At 37.7% G+C, this 20,059-nt stretch overlaps 1 protein-coding gene across 1 annotated transcript; it reads right to left on the bottom strand.

Annotated features, from left to right (window-relative positions):
- Window positions 1–1,412: 1,412 nt before the first annotated feature.
- Window positions 1,413–2,780, bottom strand: LOC121976472 (1-aminocyclopropane-1-carboxylate oxidase homolog 3-like). The gene is made up of 3 exons (XM_042528643.1): window positions 2,199–2,780; window positions 1,806–2,127; window positions 1,413–1,740 (listed from the first exon to the last, which is right to left on the bottom strand). Exons 1-3 carry the CDS (start codon window positions 2,732–2,734, stop codon window positions 1,492–1,494), a joined length of 1,107 nt encoding a protein of 368 aa, XP_042384577.1. The 5' UTR covers window positions 2,735–2,780; the 3' UTR covers window positions 1,413–1,491.
- Window positions 2,781–20,059: the final 17,279 nt, after the last annotated feature.

The raw sequence follows: 20,059 nt of genomic DNA, 5'->3' as shown, positions 1-20,059 counted from the left end.
GCGGTGGCTAAGTATAACCATAGTCCCTCCCCCATGACCGGTTTGGAGAGATTTGGTACGTCTTCAGATTTGAGAAAGCCTGCTCACATTTTTTTATCCCACACAAACTGAGCTACCTTCTGGAGCACCTTGATGAAAGGCAAGATCCGATCGGTCGTTCTAGAGATGAATCGGGGCAGCGCCACCACTCGGGTGACTTACCTTTTCGCATCCATGATGTTTTAAGGGGTTGAACAACTCGTTAAATTAAACAAACAAGTTTGAACACATATGTGTTCAACTCACTAATGTTCATGAACAACCTTCATGAATAATGTTTGTAAACCACATTCATTAATAGAACTTTTTTCAACCTGCTAAATAAACAAACAAAAAACTTTTAAAATAACCCAATAAGTTTAAATTATCAAGCTCAATAGTTAATCAAACAAGCAAAATTTTTAAACAAGTTTGAATTAAGAGCTCGATAACATCTAAATGAACCAAGCTCTTGCTATAATTGAATTGAGAGCTAAATGCCCTCAGGGTTTGGCATAGATTGTAAATATATGGTAGTTTGTCTGTAGTGAGCAATGTTCGAGTCCCAAGGAATGCATCATCTGTGTTCGTCCCGCCATGCACTTAATCCTTGTGCTCCTAATGAACCTCCTTCCATCGACGTGGGGTCGTCGTGAGGGGAGCCATTAATGTTGTGGTTTTACTTTTTTTTTTTTAAATTGAAAGCTCAATAATATCTAAATAAACCAAGCTCAAGTCAAACTTTAGCCAAGTTTAAATTTATAAAAAAATAAATCAAGCTTTGAATAATTATTTTAAAATTTGATTCATTTTAGGCTTGACTTATTCAATTACCTTATTAAATAAATTTGAATACCTTAAAGATTAGCTCAGCTTGACTTCTTCACAACCCGACTGCATTCGATCGGGAAATCGATTTGAATCCAAATGGATCGCCGTATCATAATTGTAGAAGGGGAGTGAAGTTATGGGGAAATTTCAGGCGCAATTACAGTTTCTAATAATGACAGGTTAATATGTTCATTATAAATTGAGAGGAGATTGTGAGATCGTTGCAGAACGAAAAGTAATAGGATACGTTGCGAAAGAAGAATTTATGTATCATAAAGAACTCCGTTATACGAAAAAGTTATAAAAGAAGGCGAGGTAGGCTAACTCTCAAGCACTCATCTCTCTCATCTTTTATTATTTTCTGCTTTCACCATCTCACTTAAGCATTAGAGGGGTCTGGTTGGGACTAGAGCGACACACTTTGTATTGATTTTGAACAGGAACCCTTACTATTCAGTGCGCTTAGCCATCAACTATCAAGAAATATTAGGCTGGGAACTTTCAAATTCTGCCGTATCACAGATGATATATATAATTATACTCGGTTCGCATCAATATTCAAATAGTTAAAACTTACCGATCTTTATTCTTCTTCAACTGCAGTGCACTCGTACACATTATAATCCCAGCGAAACTCTCGTTTCAAAGAGTGAAATGGCTGAGAATAGACTCTGTTCCAAGTCCTCTAGAAGCGAAAACCTGAAAATACTCTTCGAGAAGAATTTCTCGATATTTTGGAGCCACATTCTCGGACAATATCTCTTTGATCGGACCATACAAGTAATTGCCCTCGCGAACTCCGACAAAAAACATCGCCACTGACAATCGAGGCCCTAGTCTATTCGCCAACACTCGATGTTCCACGCTTTTGAATTTACCATTGCTAATGATCTACAAAATAAGAGAAACTAGTTACTTCAGTAAGCTCTAAGCAATACGAAAGGTCGAAGAATTACCTGAAGGAGATCGCCGATATTGACGACTACGGCTCCGGGAACGGGCGACACATCCACCCAGTGACCTTCGTGGCGAACTTGCAGACCGCCGAGTTCGTCCTCGATGAGCAGCGTCAAGAAGGATGGATCGCAGTGCTTGGAAGTGCCCAGAGTGAGCTCCGGCTCCGGGCACGGCGGATAGTAGTGTGCACGCACGAAGTGTCCCTTGGAAAGGTTGATGCTCTTGAGGTGAGATGGACTCAGTCCGAGTGCCTCCGAGAGCAGTTCGTACACCGACTCGGCAAGGCCGAGCATGTGCTCGCCGTAGGCCAGGATCTCGTCTCTGCAAATGATGTCGATATAATCTTAGACGAAGCTAACTGTTAAGGCATGTAGGTGTTGTTGATTTGATACCTGCAGACATCAGGAATGTCTTGAGGATTGAGCGTGGTGCTGAAATTACAGGAGAATGTATCCCTCCAATTCGCAGCCCCAGAAAGGAACAAATCGTAGTTGCAGGCGTACTTCACGTTCTGCTTCAAGTCGCGGCTGTAGAGTTTCGCCTTCACTTCCTTTGGGAGCTCATGGAACCTCCGGCTCCCCTGCAGCATGCCTTCCAAGATCTGCAGCGGGACACCGTGGTTCACCAACTGGAAGAGCCCCCAGGAGCTCGAGGCGTCGCGGATCTGCTCCACCGCCTCCTTCCGCTGGCGGCCGTCATCGGCGACGCCGCGGAGATCGATGACGGGGACTTTGAGGCCGGCGAGGGAGGGTGGGGAAGGGAGGTCATCGGGGGAGTGGACGAAGATTCGTGGGAGCTTGGTGATGCCGGCGTCGGCGAGGCCTTTGACGCCGGATTTGGTGGCGTCGAACGCAAGCAGCTCTTGCAGGCGATCGGGAGCTGCCTCGGTGGCGCTGTAGTCGGGCACTGCCGCCGCCGCCGCCGCCATTTAGATCAGAATTGGAGCTTCGCAAGGAAAGGAAATAGGAAGAAATTGAATATAAAATGAAGAGATTTAGCTTATTGGGGAAGTCAGTAGTCAAAGTCTAAACCACATTTTTTGACTTGTCCATTGCAATCTAAACCACGGAAATAATAATTTTCTTTTTATTATAACATAGTAAAACAATAATATAGAAATATATGGATCCCATCTAGTGGGATGTTTCAACCTAAGAACAAGGATGTGTGAACTACCGACGAGTTGTTTGTTGGGTTCGGAGTACAGCGAAAGATATATAATGAATCATAGATCTTTCGTGGTACATATAATTTTACACATAATAACATAAAAACATACCTCGAGTCCTCGATAGGCTTAAATGATATTATAGACAGATTAGAGCCTCACGTGTGACTCCTTTACTGATATCCACGCGCATTAGATCACGAACTTGACACGATCCGTTAGGTGCTAGCTTCTTGGATCGACAAAACCTTGGAAGCACTACGATCTCTTCCGAACGAAGAAGAAGTTGACGAGGGAAACTCGGAGAGAATGAATTCTCCTCTTGCATTTTTCCAAGGATGGCTACTTATAGCCTCCAAGGAATAGGAAAAGTTAATGTCTCAATTAATTTATCATTTATGATCTTCATTAATTAGGAAGATGAAGAGTTATAGGCTCCATAAATTCTTCATTTACAACCTTCATTATGATGACTCTTCAAATTCTTCATTAATTATCATTATGATAACTCTTCGAATTCTCTATTAATCATCATGATTATGACTATTTGAATTCTCTCTTCTTTGTATCAAATAAATCCATATTTAATCTTGATCTTGACTAGCTTCTGATACCATTGTTCATATCTTCGTGCTATGCGTGCGACCCTCTAGGTTTTATACACGAAGGTAGTATAAATCCATACACATACTAAGGTAACTGTCTAGCAACAGTTTTTAGCCACCCAACGCGATAAAATTAATATCAGTCATAAACTATAAACCACCATGAACCGATTACTGTGTAATTCAATCTCTTCATCTAAGCCTACACCCCAATTAATTTGATACATTATGCATCATTATCAAATTAATTGTTTTACTTGATTTCCAAGATATAATAGACTCCTCTTGAATGATAAATCATTTCTCTCATGGTCATGGATTTTGAGTCATTAATATCTCTATCAAGTGGTCAAGATGTTAACTCCAAATCCAAAAGAGCAATGAATCATCTATTGACTCAACACTATTCTGTCTACGCTTTGTCATACACCCAACTACCGTATTAATCACAATCTGATTAAAAAATACTTTTAACAACGTCAAAGCACATAACTCCACGCATAGAATAAATGAAGGTCGCAAATCAAAAGATCAGTTACACTCGTTCATAAGAGGAATAACCAATAATGCTTAATATGTGGTCTCCTCTTGAGCGGGTCGTGTCCAGTGTACCTCTAAACTCAAGGCACCCCCAAGTACAACTTGGATATTCATCCCTCGGTCTATCTCGACCTAGTCATACTCAGCGTTGATCTAGATATCCATGTCTCCTCTAGATATCTATCCGATCAAGGACTGTTTTTAGATTAATATACTCATTAATCTGTGGGACTTTATCATTAATAATATACGTACAGAAAAGTAAATAACTAATGATAAATTCTTGTCTTTATTAAATAATTATCCACAAAATATATAAGGAGTGTCTCGGTACATAAGTGCACACACTAACATTGTCTTCAAGATTGATGGGTTCCAATGATATGGTGGTGAATGAGCTCCATGAATTTCTACAAAATTCAATGAGAATTGGAATGAAGACTGATATGGGTTAGGTTTAGTAGGTCCCCGGTAAAAAGGGAAAAAGAGATAGAAGAATTAAGCAAGTATGAATATCGGCCGGAGTAACAGGCTTAAGAAAATATAGGCCAATATCGGCCGGGGTAACAGGCTTAAGAAAATATAGGCCAATATCGGCCGGGGTAACAGGCTTAAGAAAATATAGGTCAATATCGGCCGGGCTAACATGCTTAAGAAAATATAGGTCAATATCGGCCAGTATAGGACTTTAAGAAAGATGGGTCAAGTATCGACCGGGTTTACACGTTTAAGATAGATGAACTAAGATTGTTTGAACTAGTACATCTAGATGTATAGTAGCATTGGGCAGACTTATATGATCACCTGGATGTGAAAAGATATTAGGCCTTACCAGATCTATAGTAGATTATCAGATGATTAGGACATATGTTGAACAATAGTAGTAACACGCCCGGACATAACTTAGGTTCAATTCCGTCCGATACAAATCATAGTATAAGATCGAACTGTTTGCAACATAATAAAAACAGGGCGATAAATATACCTCGATATAACATGTAAGACAGGGCGAGAATAAATATTTCAAGAATATTCATAAATAGCTTAATGAAGATATCTATAGTATGTGATTGTATAACAGGTTTGCTAATTTGGCGGGAAGAATGTTTCTAAACTCTTCTATAGGCACTAGGTGACAAAGAAGATACATCTGGGGTACAAAAAAGATTCCTTAAAATCTATTTTCTGCAAGTGCATGGCTTACGTCATCTCATAACAAACTCTAACAAACTGGGGTCCACTTCATGACTACGGAGGTTATATGAAGTGGTATAAAAAGGGGAATCATCTCCGTTGGCCAGGTATGCTTATGCTCTCGCTCACACACAACTATCCAGAAAAAATCCTAATTTCAATCACTGTTCATCTTCTTCCTTCCTTCCACACTAAGAGAGATCACTGACTTGAGCGTCGGAGGGCCTAGCCAGGGATTCTCACCCCGGTCTTAGGTCATTGATGATAGTGTTGGTTGGTCTCTTGTGCGCAGGAAGTCGGGGAAGCTCCAGATCTTGGTGTTCTTCAGTAGATCCCTCCTTTCGTCTCTGGGTCTTCGTACAAGGAGGGTGCTCGGTGGTTGTATTCTTCCATATCCGCTTTGGTTTTCTCGGATCGGGAATTCTCAGGTGTTCTTCTTCATTAACAGTAAGTTTTCTCCCCAGCTTTCCATTTTGTCAAGCTTCTCAGACAGGATCAAATTTTTAGGTGTTCTTCTTCATCAACAGTAAGTTCTCTCCCCAGCTTTCCATTTTGTCAAGCTTCTCAGACAGGATCAAAGACTAATATGAATATTGGCTCAACCACTTCGACATACAAATCAAGCTCTTAGGAGTAGAGAATGAGAGAAAAGTACAAAGTAGAAGAGAAGTTTAGATTTAGGAGTGAGAAAATGATGAACACGACCCCCACTAATTAAGCCACATTTTGGATGAGAGAATACCACGTCGCACCCTACTCTTTACCCCATGTTTAGGTGCGTCTTGACCCAGCCTATTTGTCTTGACTTTTGACTTCCATCTCCGCAAGTTCACTGAGTTGTCCCTACCACATGGCCTCTAACTAGCCTACATATCACTAATCTTCTCATCGAATGTAGTTGAAAGAGGCATGAGCTTGACTGACTGGACTACAGTAGTTGTGTTATCATCCTGCTGGCGTGGCCCAACAACGTGGGCATCTCACCAATCAACTCCTTAGTAAGTCGCGAGTCAAGTATCATTAAAGTGAGTGATACACGAGATTGCGTATCTGTAGCATGAGAGGGGAGTCTTGTCCGTTCATTCTTGTTGTCATGTCCCGAGGATGAAGAGTGATGAGGCAATCATGAAGATCAAATTCAGAGTGATGGCCGAGATCGAGTGAATTCTGGCGCCTGATCTAATGGTGGAGATGAGTAGCCCACCTTTTCCCCTTGAAATCAAATAACCCACACTAGGGAGAGCAAGGATTTATCAGGTCTCATGTAGGAGAGCGTCGCCTCAGTTGGTGCTTTCTTCTACACAAGTTCTGTCATGTTGCTTCCTTCAACTGCCAACAGTCTTACCCTCCATGAGTTCTCCGTTCTTTGTTTCCCATTTATATGTGACCATGGTTTCAGGCAAAACTTCTGGTGAGTCTTTCTCTCTGTGGTTTGAGTCCATGGTGTCGACGTAGACCCGACCCCGGGCCGGGTCTGGGCTGGACCTGGCCCAGGCCCGTAACTGGGTCAACAGGTCGGTTGCCCGTTGACCTAGTTTGCTGAGTAGAACCGAAATCGACCCGCAAGTTGTCGGGCCGGTTCTGGTTCCTTTGGTGAAAACCCTATGAACTGTCGGTTCAGTCAGTTGGTTCAACTATTTTTTTTTACGATTTGAACTGTCGGTTAACCAGCGGTTCCTAGTCGTTGGAGAGGGTGGGGGAGTTTTTTTGGGGTATTTTTTCAACGATTAGAATCATTTGACCATTTTCTGATCATTTGACCATTCGTATATGGGTGTGACTTACCATTGGATCGATAACTTTTAGAACCTCCAAAAAAGATTGTTAGCTTATAGAGTTTTTGATAAATCACATAATGCTCATAACATCGTACAATTATTATGTTTAATTTTAGACGAATATGCCTTAACTCATAAAATATTTTCAATATTATTATTAGATAATTCTAGTTCCAATACCGCTTATATAGATCATCTTCAGGCAGAGGGTGCCCTCCATAGGCATGGAGGGCGCCTGAAGATGGCAGAGGTGCTGGTTCGCTTCGGAGGTGCCTTCAACACCTTGATGAGGGCGCCTCCAGCAGTGTTCTCCAGCTCCTTTCGCTCTCTTGCTGCTCCGATCGCCTGGGTGATTGCGGCCAACCGAAATAGGGCTCACCCGAATCCAATTTTCGGCCTTCTCCTCGAGCAGGCTTCTACTCCATCTTCTCGTCCCTCGAACGTCACATACGTTCTTCTCGTCCACCGGTGTACTCTTCCATAGTCCTTTCGTCCCTCAGACGCCCGAGCCCATCGGCTCCCTTCCCGTGTCATCCTTCTCGCTAGCTGCGCCTTCCGCTCGACTTCTTGTGCTCCTAAGCTCTTGCACAATTAGACACTGGGATCAAAACCAAATAAGACCTAACCTAACTTGGTTGATCACATCAAAACAACCACGAGGTCCAACAATCTCTCACTTTTTGATGTGCATAAACCCAAGTTCAAGTTATGGAGAAAATAAAATAAATAGTAATTGTAAAATAAACATTATAAGCATAAATTTGAAATAAAATAAATTGCAACATTAAATGTAATTCAAATTGATTTTTATATTAAAAAATTGAGTTATAAAAAAAAATCTTAACTCCCCCTAAACTCTCTAAACTTGTACATATTCCTCTCCCTTTGATCACATAAAAAAAATAGGGTAGAAATTTTCAAGTTAAAAAAAACTAAGTTAGAAATTTTAAATAAAAACATTGAGAATAAAGATTTATGAAATTTTTAAATAATTTACAAGGATTTAAAAGTATTATTTTAATTTACATGCTTATCAGTTTGTCAATTAAATACTCAATTCGTTAATCCACTTCTAAGTTGTGTTGAGGTACTAAGTCTTCTTAGTTATTGGATCATCAACCACTTCTAGACAAAGCCTTTTAAAGAATTTAAATATTTAATTTGTCTGAAAGCCGTAAATCCAGAAAATATTTCAATCTAAGTAAAACTTTGGAACCCAATATAGGTTCCTTCTGTTGGTTGCTACTCGGAAAACCTAATGGTTCCACTGTACAAAAATTTTGTATAAAGGTCTGAACCTTTTCCTAGCTACCATGTATTCTTTTAAATTAAACTTGGATCGCCTGCGGAACTTAACACGTTTGTTCCAAAGTTTAATATATTTGTTCTTTTAGGTTTAGACTCGGATCTCCTACGGAACTTAACACGTTCGATCCAAATCACCTAGGTTATTAATTTCATTAAATATTAGTTTCCAAAATTGGCTCTCAGTACTAACGTGGCGAGGCACATGGCCTTCTTGGATATGGGAACAACCACCACCGACTAGACAAAGCCTTTTAAGGAAAGTTAATATTTAATTTCCTTAAATAACTTTAGGTCAACCGAAAAGAACAATTAAATCACAAGAAAAAAAACAAAAGAACACAACATCGAAAACAAATTCAAAATACTAGAATCGTATGCCTCTTGTATTTGGTATTATTTCCAAAAATAACTAGTATGATGCGGAAAGAAAAAATACTAGTTATACCTTTTAGAAAGACCTCTTGATCTTCTACCGTATTCCTCTTCTAACCTCGGACGTTGTGTGGGCAATGATCTTCCAAGATGAGGACCACCAATACACCTTCTTCTCCCCCTTGCAAGATTCGGCCAAGTCAATAGCTCCTCCAAGGATGAAGAGAAAACACCACCAATGCTCCAAGGGATAAAGCTTTCTCTCCTTCTTCTCCAAGCTTGAATCCAGCCACCAATTGATCTCCTAGAGGAAGAGAAGGTTCGGCCACAACAAGGAGAAGAGAGAACTTGAAGGGGCCGGCCACACCAAGGAAGAAGAGAGGAAGAAGAATAATAAAAGTTGTGTGTCATGAAGGCACCCCAACCCCCTCTTTTATATTCCTTAGCTTTGGCAAATAAGGAAATTTAATTATAATAAAATTTCCTTAACTTTCCTTGACATGAATTAATTGAGAAAAATAAAATAAAATTTCCCAATTAACCTTGTAATGGTCGGCCACCTCATGGAGATCAAACAAGACAACTTTTAATCAACAATTAAAAATTCCTTATTTGTCTTCGGAAATTTTAAAAAAAAAAATTCCCTTTAAAATCCCTTCATGGTTGATAAAAAGAAATTTCTATAATTTTAATTTTTCAACATGTGAATAATTTACAAAGAGAAAAAATAAAATATCTTTCCTATCTACAAATAAGGAAAGAGATCTAATCTCTTTCTTTAATCTTTTGTAGATCCTAAAAAAGATATTTTAATTTTTAATCTCTCCAACAAATTATATCTTTCACATAAAAAATATTTAAAATTAAAATTCCTTTTAATTTAATGGGGGCCGGCCACCTAAGCTTGGGTTCAAGCTAGGGCCGGCCACCCATGAACCAAGGCTTGGCTGGCCCTAGCTTGAACCACAAGCTAGCTTGGCCGGCCCCTACATCATGGGTACGAAGGTGGGTATAGGTGGGTATAGTACTCTATAAATAAGAGGCTACGATAGGAACCGAGAGGAGGAATTAGTTTTGATCTCCCGATAAAATTAAGTATCTCGTGTTCGCCCCGAACACACAACTTAATTTTATCAATAATAATTCATTCCACTAGAGAACTATTATTGAACTACCGCACCAATCCCAAATTACATTTTTGGGCTCCTTCTTATTATGAGTGTGTTAGTCTCCCTGTGTTTAAGATGTTGAATGTCCACTAATTAAGTGAGTTACTGACAACTCATTTAATTAATATCTTAGTCCAAGAATAGTACCACTCAACCTTATCGTCATGTCGGACTAAGTCTACCTACAGGGTTTAACATGACAATCTTTATAAGCTCATCTTGGGGACATTATCAACCTAGATTACTAAGACACAGTTTCCTTCTATAATCAACAACACACACTATAAGTGATATCATTTCCCAACTTATCGGGCTTATTGATTTATCGAACTAAATCTCACCCATTGATAAATTAAAGAAATAAATATCAAATATATGTGTTTGTTATTATATTAGGATTAAGAGCACACACTTCCATAATAACTGAGGTCTTTGTTTCTTTATAAAGTCAGTATAAAAGAAACGACCTCTAATGGTCCTACTCAATACACTCTAAGTGTACTAGTGTAACTATATAGTTAAGATAAACTAATTCCTAATTACACTACGACCTTCCAATGGTTTGTTCCTTTCCATTTTGGTCGTGAGCTACTGTTTATAATTTATAAGGTACTGATAACGTCATCTTCTGTATGTGACACCACATACTATGTTATCTACAATATAAATTAATTGAACAACTACAAATAGATGTAGACAATTTGACCAAATGTGATTCTTTATTTAAAATAAATGTTTACAAAAGCTTAGGCTTTCAGTATACACTCTAACACCTTCCTACTGGGTTAACTAAAAATTTGGGGGGTACATATCCTTTGGAAATTCTTCTAATTTGTCCCTAGTGATGTCTAATATACCAATTTAATTTACCATAAATTCTTAGTTTTGATTTTGGTTTCAAGCCTGCATGGTCATTTTTTAATTTTTCAATTTATATTTTTAATTTTTCATTTTCTAATTTTAGATCATCATACAATTCTAGAGGGCATGCCTTTGCTAAGTTTAATTTTAACTCAGCATTTTCTTTTTCTAATTTTACTAGATCTTTAGTAAGAATTTTAATAAAATTAAAGGACTGTTTGGGAGATAGAGCACGTACCTCACTTACCTCAATTTCTGATGCCCCCCTTCATCGTTGCTCTCTTCTTATGATCCTCCCCCTTCATCAATGCTCATCTCTGAGCTGGTTTCATCTTCCACTTGATGGTTGGCCATTAGGGCTAGTCCTGAGAAGGCTTCAACCTCAGACTCAAAGGATGATGAATCGTCCCATGTGGCTTTCAGGGTCTTATGTTTGGAGGATGTTGGTCTTTTGTACTTTTCTTTCTCCTTGTCCCTCTTCTTCAATTTTGGGCAGTCATCCTTGATGTGCCCTTCTTCATTGCAGTTGTAACATCGGACCTTCCTTTTTCGGTAATCCCTCTTTGTCTGCGATTTAAACTTATTAGACCGAATAAATGTATTAAACTTTCTTACCATAAGGGTTGTTTTGTTTTCATCAATTGATTCTTCCGAGTATGAATCGTTTGTTCTTGCCTTTAGGGCAACATTCTGACTCGGTCCTTTTCTTTGTCCTGCACACCGAGATTCGCATAATTTGAAAGTAGAGAAAAGATTTTCTAAAGTACTTACCTCGAGATCCTTGGATATATAGTAGCAGTCTACTATAGATACCCATTCAAGTGTTATTGGGAACGTATTTAAAGCATACCTTTGTGCGTCCTGATTCGTTACCATTTCGCCGAGGTTTGTTAGTCTGGTGATCAGATCCTTGATTCTTCCGTGTAGTTGTGCTACTAACTCTCCTTCTTCCATCCAGAGGTTCATCAGTTGATTCAGGAGCGCGCCCCATCTCGTGAGCTTTGTTTCAGAAGTTCCTTCATGTAACTCCAAGAACTTTTCCCAAAGCTCCTTTGCTAAGTCGTAATCTCCAATCTGATTTACTTCCTGGAGTGGAAGCACGCTAAGCAGGTGGAACTCGGCTCGTCCATTCGCTATGAAATCTGCTTGTTCCTTCTTGGTCTACTGATATTCTCCTTTTTCTTCTCCTTGGAGGGTTTTTGGCGCTACAAAACCATATTTAATTATTAAAAGAATTTCGAAGTCAGTTTTAAAAAATACCTCCATTCTTTTCTTCCATGACACAAATTTGTAAGGAATCGGTGACCGGCTAGAAGGGGGGTTGGATAGCTAGTTCACCCCCAACTTTGATTTCTTCTCTACAAAAGATTAGTGCATAGCGGAAATACGAAAAACAAAGAAAGAAAACAAGAGAGAATACAAACGCTAACACGATTCCATTACGTGGTTCGAATATTGCTTTCTCCTAATCTACGGCGTGTCCTTGAGGTGGACGATCCCTTGATCCTTTGGTGGATCAGTCCCCGACAATCTCTGGCTAGATCTTAATCCTTCTCGTTGGAGTACAACCTCTCACAAATCTCTCTTTCTCTTACAAGATGAAACTTCGGTTTGGAGAGGAAGAGTGGACTTGGAAGCTTTGGACAATAACAAAGGAGTGATTCAACAATAATCAGTAATCTACTTTATGCCCCAAAGATTCTCTTTTATAAGTGGAGAGAGTTGATCAACAAATTAACTCAACCTGACACCAGTCGACTGATCCATGCATCAGTCGACTGGTGTGACTGTTGGACACAGCCAATGGCACTCCACAAAATCCGCGATCCTGCCAACGGCTATATACCAGTCGACTGGTCTCGAGACCAGCCGACTAATCCCCATAGCCGACAAGCACAGAAGCATTCTGTGCTCTTTATGAATTTGGACCAGTCGACTGGTACCTTACATTCACTCCCCCTCATCCTTTCCGGAGTCGCCTTTGAAGCCCTCTTCCTCGGCCTTCGTCCCTCAGATGCACCTGAGCCAATGACTCCTTTCTGTGTCATCCTTCACGTTGCCTTGAAGTCCGCTTCCCTTGGCTCCACTCCACTTCTCCTCATCCGACAGTCCCTCGGATGTCTTCCACACCATCCTTCACCGACTCAAGGATCCGAGCCCTTAGATAAGCTTCCCAAACTTGGCCGCACCAAGTTCCTCATGTGTTTCACCAAGTCTTGCAAGACTCAAACACATATCAAATACATATGAAAGCCTAACTTAAACTCTTTGACACACACAACAAAATCATGATCATACCGATCAAACTTGGGTTGATTGCACTAACAAAATTCTCCTTCGAATTTTGGAGGATAGATCGTTGATCCGGCCATCGTCTTGATTTTGATGCTTCAGTCAGCGGTTAGTCCTCCTGAGGCGGTTGGGCTCTGATACCACTTGTTGGTCCAAGTAGGCCGGCTAGAGGGCGGTGAATAGCCCCTGCACAAATCAAAACAAAAAAACAATCTTTCTCGAACTTCAACTTAGATTAGTAGCAATAGCATAAAAATAAACAATACAAAAATAGAAAGAAAGAGACTCAGAATTTTACTTGGTTACAACCGGAGTAGTTGTTAATTCAAGATAATGACAACACTAGAAAATCTCCTTCGTGTAGGCGGAGAAGCCTCTTATAATCTTTGAACGCTCAGACTATTGCTAGGAAATGAATACTTGAGTTGATTTCCTATTTCCTAGCTCTAGGGGTCTTTTTATAGCTCCTGAAAATTCTATCTATAGCTTGACCTCCCAAGGGTATGGAGGGCACCTCTGGCGAGGTGGCAGCGGATAAAATTATATCCGCTGCCAACGGCTAATTTGGCCAAGTCGAGGGTGCCCTCCATAGGCATGGAGGGCGCCTCCCATATGGAGGGTGCCCTCCATGCTTATCGAGGGCGCCCTCCGCCTGAAGATGGCAGAGGCACTGGTTCGCATCGCAGGCGCCTTCAACACCTTGTTGAGGGTGCCTCCAGTAGTGTTCTCCAGCTCCTTTCGCTCTCCTATTATTCTGATCGCCTGGGTGATTACGGGCAACCGAAATAGGGCTCACCCGAACCTAATTTTTGGCCTTCTCCTTGAGCAGGCTTCCGCTTCGACTTCTCATACCTCGAAAATCGCATACGTTCTTCTCATCCATCGGTGTACTCTTCCACAACCCTCTCGTCCCTCGGACGCACCGAGCCCGTCGGCTCCCTTCCCGTGCCGTCCTTCTCGCTAGCTGCATCTTCCGCTCGACTTCTTGTGCTCCTAAGCTCCAACACACTTAGACACAATGATCAAAACTAAACAGGACCTAACCTAACTTAGTTGATCACGTCAAAACAACCACAGGGTCCAACAGTTTCATCCACTTAGCATCTTACCACCTCAAGAAGTTAACCGGATCAGAGCCTATGAGTCAGCCAAGGAGCTCTGAGAGAAATTCCTGGAACTACATGAAGGGACCTCAGAGGCAAAACTTGTGAGACGGGATTTGCTCCAAAACCATATCATCAACATCAATTTAGAAGAAGGCAAAATCGTGGCACACCTTCACTCAAGAATAAAAGAACTCATCACCAAACTCACAAATCTCGGAGAAAAGGTAACTAGCCGAGATTCGCTAAGGTATGCGCTTAACGTATTTCCTAGGACGAATGAATGGGCATCATGGCGTGAGCCTTTTCACATGTCACTAGGCGCTCAAAATTAATAAAGATTGAAACTCATTAAAATTAAAACAAGTGTTGTAGCAACGAGTCCCAAGTCGTATTTTTCCAATGATAGCTAATGAGTGTGTGTGATAATTCTAGAATTGATTCAAATCAAATTATTTCATCAACAAGGTCAATTAAGCTTTTCCATTTGATTCACATTGTCATTTGAATTCTTCTACAATCAAAAATAAGATCAAAGAAGGTTCATTCTCATCTAAACATGATTAAACTCCACCTCATCAAGTTAACAACTATTAAGCATAATTGATTCACATTCTTCAACTACTAATTAACCAACTCATACATGATCAATAACATTTCACTGAGGTAAACAATCATTAGCTCAAATTACACATCCGATTCATCACAACCACAACAAATCCAATGCATAGAACTAATTAGGCTCTTCTAAATTCTTGAATCGTAACTAAGCAACCTTGTTATAATCGGAACGTCTAATTCAAAACAAAAAAAAAACTAGATTACAACCCAATTAAGTGCTAACCAAGACTCAGATTGCAAAAGTTCAACAAGATCAGGGTTTCATATAAGAAATTCAGAAATGGAATTGCAGAGAAAAACAAAACTCAAACAAAAACTGAAATAGGAAATGCAAAACAAGGAATTAAGTGCAATCTATCTATCAGATCTTCAGATCTGAGCAAGTGTATAAGGAATCAAAAGTAAACTAATGAAAGAGCATTCCACAATCCAAATCCCGGAACAAAACCTCTCTTCTCTACTGTATCACTGATCTACCCCTGGAAACAGAGGATATCTTAGAATCGCGAGGTGAAAACGATGATGGAGTGAAATCAAAAATGCTGGAGAACGCCCTCTGACACCTCCATTGGATGGTGGCAGCACAAGATCGGGGAACGTCATCAAATCTTGGCTGGGATGCTCTCACTGGAATCCAGACCACGAACGGGGAACGCCCTCAATTCGCGCTCTGCTCTTGGATTGTTGGTCGTCGGATCAATGTAAGCTCGCCGGAGATGAAGAGATCTCGTTCTCAGATCTAAATGAGGAACGAGAGCTGCAGGAATGAAGGATGAACAGTGCCTTTGTCGCAAGGAAATCGAGCTCAACGAACACAATGTAGCTTCTCAAGTCTTAAACCTCTCCCAATCTGATCCAACGGCTGAGAATGCTCTGATCTCATTTAACTACTAGATAACTTCAGATCTGGATCAAAAAGCTTCGGATATCATCAACGGCTGAGATATGCTCTTCATTAGGTTGGATAAGCTAGATCTTCAGTAGATGGCTTAGATCTGCTCCAATCATGGATGAACGGTCCAAATCGCTCCAAGTCTTGATCGTCTTGTTTAGCCCTAGATTTAAGCCCAAATGTGGTCCGATTTGATCGGGTCCATGACCCTTTTGATGCCTACAAAGAAAATATCAAAATATTAGTATCAAATACCATGAAAATAAACTAATTAGTAATTAAGCTCAAGATAAATGCAATGCATGAATTATGATGTCAATATAGGTTTCATCTATGATCAAGATCATTAAAAACATGCATTATGAATCAAAATAGTGTAGCAAAATCATGATTATCAAATCCCCCACACTTAATTTTGGACGTCCTGTTCAAGTCAAGAAAACTAAAAATCATCTCCACACAAATTCCCTAGCAATACCTAGTGTTGGATCGTGAAGTTTCGATAGAGGGGGGGTGAATATCGATTAAAAAAATTCATTCGGAAAGAGTTATGTGCAGCGAAAATAAAAAAACAACGCTAACACAAACCAGTTTTACTTGGTTCGGAGCCTATGTCGACTCCTACTCCAAGGCCCGCACACAAGGGTGCTTTCGGTGGACAATCACTAGCAGTTCGAAAAATTATTACAAACTAAGTGCTAAAATGCTAATGAAAATTAAAGTGATACCGACAAGAAAATTAACCAAAGAAGAAAGAGCGCGTTGTCGGAGCTTTATTAGCGTCGCAGGAGCGCAGAGCAGCAGAGCAAGCAATAGAAGATCTCTCGTTTTCAGTTGTGTTTGAAGCTCCCCCCTGACCCTCATTTTATATGAGGCTTGGGGCGCCCCGAATCCCTTCCGAGCGCCCTGGTGAGACGTGGCAGGTCCAACCAGCGAGCTCCACGTGGCGATGCGCTATCTGGATAAAAATCGCCTCCCGGGCGCCGGGATCCCCTCCGGGCGCCCGGACTACCTTTCTCCATAAACCAGCTTTCCTGCAAGACAAGATTAGTTTGAGGCAAATAAATAATGTGCATCCTGCAAAACAGAGTGTTAGCACAGTTTATAAGTTTGACATAAAAAGTATGACTTAGATTCCATCTTTCCAAGACTGGAATCTAGTCACGATCTCGACTTAGAGATCCGAAATAGATCTAAGCCGGATCGACGCCTAATGTTCCCTTCCCGGGAACGCGTCCTCACAGTCACTCCCTTCCAGTGACTTACCTTTACTTACCTATCAGATGTCCGGTCAGCCCTTCGACCCGTCTGGATTTCTCGCCAGCTATCCGGTCAGCCCGTCGACCTAGCTGGACTTCTCGCCAAGAGTCCGGTCAGCCCGTCGACCCGCTTGGACTTCTCGCCAGCTATCCGGTCAACCCGTCGACCTAGCTGGACTTCTCGCCAAGCGTCCGGTCAGCCCATCGACCCGGTTGGACTTCGTGCCAAACATCCGGTCAGCCCGTCGACCTGTCTGGACTTCGTCTGCTCACTCGGTTAGAGTGTTAGATCACGACAAACCTAACTTAACCTGATTTGTCATTCATCAAAACCTGAGTTAGACCATTAGTGCTAACCGCACCAACAATCTCCCCCTTTTTGATGGAATAGCAACCTGGTTAAGTTAGTGAAAATATGCTAGTAAAAAAAGACCAGCATGATTTATAAGGTTTAAGTTAGGTTTTAAAATATGACATTTTGTTTCTCTAACTTAATCACCTATCCCTCCCCCTTTGGCATTCATCAAACAAGGACATAAGTTAAACACTCAAAAATACAGTCAAAGTTAGAATGTAAAGAATGATATCAAGTTAACTTGGGGGAGTTTTAAAATTTTTTGAAGACTTGTTTAAAGCATTAGCTTTAGCTTTTAGAAAATAGCTAAGTTTTGAAAGGTAGCTACTTTAGCAACATAACTTAGTATTTAGTATAATTTGAGTAATTTTTAAAGATGAATTTGCAAACTCAAAAATAATTTTCCAAAAAGAGTTTAAAAGCAAATTTTGAAGTATAAGTTTAGGAAAGTTAAGTTTACATAGTCTCATTTTCAAACATGAGTTTTTAAGTTCCAAATTTCAAGAAATTAAATTTTCAAAATAAGTTTCAACTTGGAATGCTTTTTAAACTTGAGTTTTCAAAACCAAAATTTCAAACTCAAGGTTTAAATTTTCAAAATAAGTTTCAACTTTGAAACAATGAGTTTTCAAAAAAAAAAATCAAAATTAAGTTTAAAAAATCTACTTTTCAAAACTAATTAAAATTTATTTTTCAAGTCTAAGTTTGCAAAATCCAGATTTTCAAAATGAAGTGAAGTTTAATTTTCAAATCAAACTTTAAAGCTAGATCCAATTATTGAAATTTTCACAATAAGCTTGTAAAGTTAAAACACCTTTTTAAACATAAGTTTTATAAAGATAATTTTGCAAAAGTAAGATTTTCAAAACCAAGTTTATCAAATTAGATTTTATAAAGATAAGTCGGATTTGTTAAACAGATTTAAAATATTTTTAAGAAAGTACTTTTCAAAAACCAATTTTAAAATATTTTTAGTAAAGGAAAAATTAATATGAGACTAATTAATCCTCCCCTGAACCTGACATAAAATTTTAAAAAAATTTGCTCAATTTTTTTTTTGAGTAAATATAAAAAGATGTGAACCTCCCCTTGAATTTGATACTCTTTTAATTTATTACTTTTCCTTAATTTATTAATTCTCCTTATTTTATTACTCCCCCTTAATATAATGTTAAGCTTTGGGTGTGTTAGATTTTAAAGCCCTAACACATTTGTCTAATTTAGTAACACTTATATTATTATCTCTGTATCCTTGGTATAATTATTTATTTGAGTTTGATTAATCAATAATTAATTTTAGATTCAGGCTTTTAAGCTTTTGTTTAAGGTTAAATAAGATAAGATTTTATTAATTCAATAACAGTTAACCATTATCAATAATTTATTGATTAATTTTTGCTTGATTTAATAATTTAATACTTATTTAAAATAATTTAACCTTTGTATTAATTAATTGAATTTGGTTAATAAAAGACTAATTTAACCTTTGTATTAATTAATTGAATTGGTTAATAAAAGTATTAGTTATAATTTGACTTTTTCATTTACTTCCTTTTAAGTTGGATTAACTTAGTTTAAAGTTTGAAGTAAAATTTATTAAAGTATTAAACAAAGTTAAGTAAGGTTCAATTAAAGTCAAACTTTAATTATGTTTTAATTAAAATAATTAATATTTTAAAGGTGGATTAAAAATGATTTAGAATAATGTTAATGTGTTTAATCAAGTTAAATCTAGGTTCTAATCAAATCAACCTTAGTTCTCAAATAAGGTTAGACTTAAATAATTACTTGATTAAGTTTAAAATCAAAATTTTAAGTTTTAAGTTTTATCTTAGGTATAAATTTAAAGTTTTAATTCTAAGTTTAATTTAAGTAGTTTTAAATTTAAGTTCTAAAATTTTAATTAACTTAAGTGTCTTAGTTTTAACATGACTTTAAAATGATGATTAAAAGAACTTATAAAATGAGTTTTAAAAGTTAAAAATTAAAGGAATTTTTAAAATGATTTTTATAAGTTTTTAAAATAAATTTTTTTAAAAAAAAATTAAGTTTTAAAAGTTTCTAAAATAATTATTAAAAGAATTTTTAAAATAAGTTTTAAAAGTTTTTAAAATAATTTTTTAAAGAAAATTTTAAAATGAGTTTTCAAGGTTTTTTTTAAAATAAATTTTAAAAGAAATTTTAAAAATGATTTTTAAAAGAAATTTTTAAAATGATACTTAAAAGTTTTTAAAATAATTTTTAAAAGAATTTTAAAAATGAGTTTTAAAAGTTTTCAAAATAAATTTTTAAAAGAATTTTTAAAATAAGTTTTAAAAGTTTTTAAAATAAATTTTTTTAAATGAGTTTTAAAAGTTTTTTTTAAATAATTTTTTCAAAGAATTTTTAAAATAGGTTTTAAAAGTTTTTAAAATAAGTTTTAAAAGTTTTAAAAATGATTTTTTAAAATGATTTTTAAAATAAGTTTTTAAAGTTTTCAAAATAATTTTTTTTTAAAAGAATTTTTTTTTAAATGAATTTTAAAAAAATTTTAAAAGAATTTTTAAAATAAGTTTTAAATTTTTTAAAATAAGTTTTAAATTTTTTAAAATAATTTTTTTAAAAGATTTTTTTTTAATGAGTTTTAAAAGTTTTTTAAAATATTTTTTTTAAAGAATTTTTAAAATAGTTTTAAAGAATTTTTTTTAAAAAAAAATAGTTTTTAAGAATTTTTAAAATAGTTTTAAAATAATTTTT

The sequence above is a fragment of the Zingiber officinale genome, chromosome 4B (assembly GCF_018446385.1).
Source record: "Zingiber officinale cultivar Zhangliang chromosome 4B, Zo_v1.1, whole genome shotgun sequence".
In the NCBI taxonomy this organism is placed as follows: Eukaryota; Viridiplantae; Streptophyta; class Magnoliopsida; order Zingiberales; family Zingiberaceae; genus Zingiber; species Zingiber officinale.
This window is presented reverse-complemented; position numbering and strand designations above follow the sequence as displayed.